Below are 5,757 nucleotides of genomic sequence, written 5' to 3' on the forward strand. Positions count from 1 at the left end.
CCAACCACTCACTCAGTTTTATTTTTCGTACGTAAACTATTGATAGTTACCCAACTTTTTGTTGTTGCCCGAATGGAAAACGAATTGCCATAAGATTGATCACCAAATTCTATATTTTAAACTTCGCAGTTGTTATTCTTTTTTCGCAAAATGGTGTTATTTCAAAATATATTATTGCAGTACAAAATTATAGTGTCACAACGACGTTATATACCAGTTATTCACATGAGACTTTCAGTTGTATGAATGTTTTTTGTTAGTTTTCAACTCTCAATCTTTTCCTTTTTCCGGTTAAAAAGCTAACCTAAGCATCAAAAAAAAAAGTCAAACGCGAAAATACATCGGCTCTATGTCGGAGTAGGCTACTGGCCAATTATCATAATATACTATACAGATAACCGTTATTGCTTTTCTAGCTCATTGAATCGATTGATCTGTGTGTAATATTAATCGCTCGAGAATTACTCAAATTCACGATCCATTTTTATATATTATCGGGAAATCTGTCAAAACGGAAAATGTGTCGTATAACACAGTCCACCCTAGCACAAAAGTATAATTATATGTACAGATATATATGATCGTAAACTATTGAATTAATAATAACAGTAATGAAAAACATAAAATAATACGCGTAAACGGGATATTCCGACCCGTTGGAGAGTAAGCGGAAAGCGTGTTACCAATTGTCACAAGATTATATTACATTATTCATTTTAATATCAAGACAATGATCCAAAAATCATTCTTAGTTGAACTCAATTTACCGATATTAATAATTATTACAATATTTACAACTGACCTCGAAATGAAGTTTTAGAGCATCGGAATATTCATGAAAAGTCGTCGTAAAATTTAGCATTTTCGTTAATTGTTATAAGAACTATACAACCGTTTAAAATTGTTTGAAAATGTAGTTTTACAGTTATAGCCACTAAAAAAGAATTGCAAATCACATCAATTTTTCCATCAAGCATAACATATTTATCAATTAAATTTAAATTCAAGGTACCTTCTAAAATCCAGAATTTTTTTCTACTCCGTTTTTCTAGTAATTTTTTGCCTGAACAAAAATATTTTTAAATGATTCTGAAATGAAAATTTTTTCTGATAATTTCAATTTTTCATCTAAACATGAAAAGTCTTATTACAAACAATTTAAAATAAAAGTACAAATTAAATATTTTAGTGGTTGTTGTCTATTAAATATTTTTATTTTTATTACATTACAAATTATGTAGGTAATATTAAAATAATTTATAGTAAATATATAATTTTAATCTTTATTTAAATTATATTAACAAAAATTATTTTAAATAAAAATAAAACACCAACTTGGTATGAATGAAAGAGGTAAATATAATATTTTAATTATTTTATGTTGTTTCAAATAAGATGTATGTCTTTATGTATCTATGTATCTTACAGTTTCAATATATACTTCTTATTCTTAAAAATTAAAAACCAATATTGTCAACTGAATGGACACAACAATACAACCAATATTTTGATGTATAAAAATATTAGAAAGTAAATTAAAATTAATTGGGGATCGGTCAATAGAAATTTAGCTTTTGGAATAAAACAACCTCCTCAAGAAAAAATTTCTGCTGTGTATATACTTTACAAAGTACCTACTGACTATTGTAGTAACTAAAAAAATATATCGGTACCTGTCATATTTTAATATGTTTTCTATTGAATTTATGTTGCAGAATCATAATTTTGTACATTAAAAATTAAAATAATACAGCTATTAAATGTTTGACATATGATAAAATATTAATGTAAATATACATTTTCTATATATATTTATTTTTTTTTTTTTTTTTGTTAAACTTATTTATATAAAAATATTATTTTACAAAATTAATAATTTGATTTTACTAATTATAAAAATCTTACCCTTCAGATCATATTATTAATTGTTTACAAAACATTATAAAATAATAAATTCATTAAAAAAAAAGTAGCAATAATGATTTACATGTATCTTGTTCTATTACTATTATAACTAGTTTTATTAAATACATTATAATTTTTTCAAAATAATTAGGTTTACAATAATCTAAAATATAAAATTGAAATAAATATATACTTGAGAAATTTTTTAAATTTTACTATTTTTAACAAGAACTTAAAGTCAAATTTTGGTAAAACATACTAACTAGATTTGTGCAATAATAAATTATACAAAGAAACAAAATATTCTTTGTAAAAAAGTTATTAATCTAATAAATATAATAGTTTAAAATTCATTCAAGTATTCAAGTATAAAATAAAATACTATAAAATATAAAAATTAAAAATAATTGTTAACAATTTAATACATTTGAACACGAAATGGACGGATAAAATTACATTGTGTCAAAGCGCATTGTTATAAGTCTTACAAAATAAAATAAAACATACACTAAAATACATTTCAATAATACTTGATTAATATATAAATACAATTAATTGCATTACACAGGAGCAGTAGAAACTGTGCTATGAGGTGTAGTGGGACGAGATCCAGCTAAAGAATGTGTGGTAGATGCATTCAAGGAGGCCATAGTTCCAATCTAAAACAAAAAATGATTACAAATCTGGAAGTTTTGAATAATTGAGACAAGTGGCATACTCTCAGGTGAGCTAAATCTTCAAGTTTGGTCAAATCAAACAGTTCCAAATACAAAGAATACACAAGTATCCAACCATATACATTAATAACAGAAAACACTGCGCCCAACAAAATCATGGTGAAATTATAACCAAATATAGGATCGTTAGCAATTGATGAAAAAAGCCAAGCTATAAATCGGAATACTAGGAATGCAGCAAACGAAAACAGCCATGGTACAATTCTTTTCTCATGCTCCTGAAAAATAATCATAATGTTAAAGTACATGATGAAAAAAAAAATAAGACAAACTTTTGTTTTACCTTGCGTAGAGCAGATATTAAGATCAAGCTAGTAACAAAAATTACAGCTGCGGCAACAAATGAAAACAATGAGAACAAAACCAATATATTTCTCACTAAAACACAAAAGCAATAAAAAAAATTGTATAATTATTATACAAATTATAACCAATTAACAAATATAATTAATCAAATATAATAGTTATTAACATCGCTATATTAGTTAACTCAAAACGTATAAATTAAAGCATATTTATTTACCCCAAGCGCTTCCGACATAGACAAATTGATAGCTCATAACATAATACCCGTAATGTGTGGATCCAGGTGCAGCCATGGCCAGGCAATACGTGTCGAATGCAGATGTGACCAATGTGAAGATACTAAGGAACTAATGGCCATGAAAACATATGAAACAAAATAAGTTGAAAAACAATAGCATTATCGCAATAATTTTGCTTACCAAAGAATAGAAAGCGATAATAAGCGCTCCTCTCTGAGTGTCAATGAAGTAAGCGTCTTTTAATATAGGTCGTTGGTACCACGGCACACGTAGAGACTTCATGGACCGCGTAGACCGCAGGTTGGACGACCGTAGGGTCAGATGGCTGGCGTGTATCGAGTACACGGATGGTGTACCCATGCTCGGCGTCTTACTGCGAGCGTACATTGCGATGGAACCGTTGATGCAATGTCGAAAACTTAATGAAAACCGAATTCAACCAAGGAGGGAAAACGTAAAATTAAAAAAAAAAAAATAAAAAAAACAAACAAACCAATATCAGTATAAATAGTGGACAAAATTTCTCGACATAATAACGTCGGGTGGGCGCGAGACAAACGGACACAATAAAAATTCGGATCACTAGCTCGAAAAAAACATCAACAAAACTCGAGCATTACACCCGAACTCGGAATGCATAACTCGATTGTTTTAACGTTTGGAATAATTGGATAAACACAATTTAATAAACACGCCCAGGTTGATAGCAGTGTATGTGATAAACGCTTGAAAGCATGGAAAAAACGGTTGCACATGGAAGGAAAAAAAGGCGCAACAAGTTCGTCCGAAGACATGCATGTGATAGAGCATAGACCTCATACTTAATTTAATTTCCTACCTATTTTTATCATTTATAAATCGTACAATAAAGGAATAATAAACAACAATTATTTGTTACTTTTATTTATATTTTATGTAAGGTAGGAATCTTTTTTAATCTATTGTAAACAATTTATTAGTCCAAATTTAATTTTAGATATCAAATCTCATTTAATTAATAAAAAACGTAAACATGGGGTTTCAGATGTTCTAAAGAAATAAAACAAATTACATTAACTGTATATTTTTTGAGTCCAAAACCTTATAACTTTATAAAAACAACATTTTCTTTACCAAATATAAGTACATTAAAACGAACCAGTACAACATTTGAGATTTTTCTTGGTCCTAATGATACTAATACCAAATTATTCAGTTTGGCTTATGTTCTAGCTGTATAAATGACTGATCAATAATTTATTTAGTAATAACATTCTAAACACCGTGTATTTGTTTATAAAAATAAATTAAAATTTAATCTACGACTTAATGTTAATATATAATGTATTATAAATACTTATTGTATCATTAATTAATACAACAATATACATATATATATATATATATTTACATATAAACTATGAAGCATTTATAATGTTTAAAATCTTGAATTTATTCATAATTTCTCCTTTTTAATACAGCCTATTTAAAAATAAATAGGTACTTAATTCTTAATTTTAAACAAGAACATAAAACTATTCCGAAACAAAATATTAATATACATTTACCTAATTATGCAAAAGTTTATGGACAAAAATATGCATTTCATATATAAATATGATAAATTACTTATTTAATATCTTTTAATATAAATATATTAAGCAATTTTAAGTATTTAATTATTTTATAATGTCTCTTATGTTTCATAATTTTGTAATTTTATAATTTTTAATTTATTCTGTTTACTATATTTAATTTATATTCATTTATTCTTGTATAAAAAAAAATATGTAATAAATATAGTCATTAGATTAATAAATTAATTGTTCCTTAATATATTTTCTAAGTAAATAATATGGTTCATTGTTATGGTAAAATATTCGGTACAATTAAGTATTTCTTGAATGTGGTTACATTGATTACGATCCATAAGGGTCCGCGATTTACTTACATTTTGAGAAATCACCCGAAATGCACCATCTTTTTTCATATCGACGCCTCCGTTCAAAACTGCAATAACTCAAATTATGAAACTACTGGTTCTAGAATGAAATAAACGACCTCTAGAGGTGAATTATGCAACTAAAAGTTATTGGGTTATAGAATCGAAATCATCATAATTTTGCAAATAATATCACGTAGATACTCAATTCTGATAATTTTTGAGTTATTGTTGTCTTGAACTGAAACGTCGATATTTTAACAATAGTTTTTTTGAGTTATTGCAGTCTTGGACTGAGGCGACGATATAATCTGTGGTTGTATACAACAATAATAATGTAATTTTGTATTAGCCAATAAATATTTAAATTACAAAATGATATACTTATTTTGTTTTCATATCAAAATAAAAATAGAGCCATTGAATATAATTGTTTAATTTTAGGGATTTCAAAATCTAGCAACTTTAAACAAATTAAATTATTATTTAACTAATTAAATAAATGGGATATGCACGCAAATTTTAAGTATATGCAAAATATTTTCGCCCCCCTCCCCTTGTGGCTTTTCCAAAACCGCCACTGCAAACAAGTAACGACAGTCGATGATAATCCGTATTCCGTATCTATATTTTATTCATACTGCCGATT

The 5,757-nt window shown here is 26.6% G+C and overlaps 1 protein-coding gene across 2 annotated transcripts; it reads right to left on the bottom strand.

Moving 5' to 3' along the window:
- Positions 1-2,313: 2,313 nt before the first annotated feature.
- Positions 2,314-3,866, bottom strand: LOC112692853. Of its 2 annotated transcripts, XM_025567668.1 has the most exons (6): positions 3,681-3,866; positions 3,368-3,605; positions 3,166-3,295; positions 2,926-3,020; positions 2,624-2,860; positions 2,314-2,564 (listed from the first exon to the last, which is right to left on the bottom strand). In XM_025567668.1, the coding sequence occupies exons 2-6, from the start codon at positions 3,572-3,574 to the stop codon at positions 2,466-2,468; spliced, it is 768 nt and encodes a 255-aa protein (XP_025423453.1). In that variant the 5' UTR covers positions 3,575-3,605; positions 3,681-3,866; the 3' UTR covers positions 2,314-2,465. The 2 variants fall into 2 exon arrangements, with proteins under 2 accessions (XP_025423453.1, XP_025423452.1); XM_025567667.1 differs by having other exon boundaries at positions 3,368-3,866.
- Positions 3,867-5,757: the final 1,891 nt, after the last annotated feature.

Source organism: Sipha flava, unplaced genomic scaffold, assembly GCF_003268045.1.
Source record: "Sipha flava isolate LNK unplaced genomic scaffold, YSA_version1 77_pilon_pilon, whole genome shotgun sequence".
NCBI lineage: Eukaryota > Metazoa > Arthropoda > Insecta > Hemiptera > Aphididae > Sipha > Sipha flava.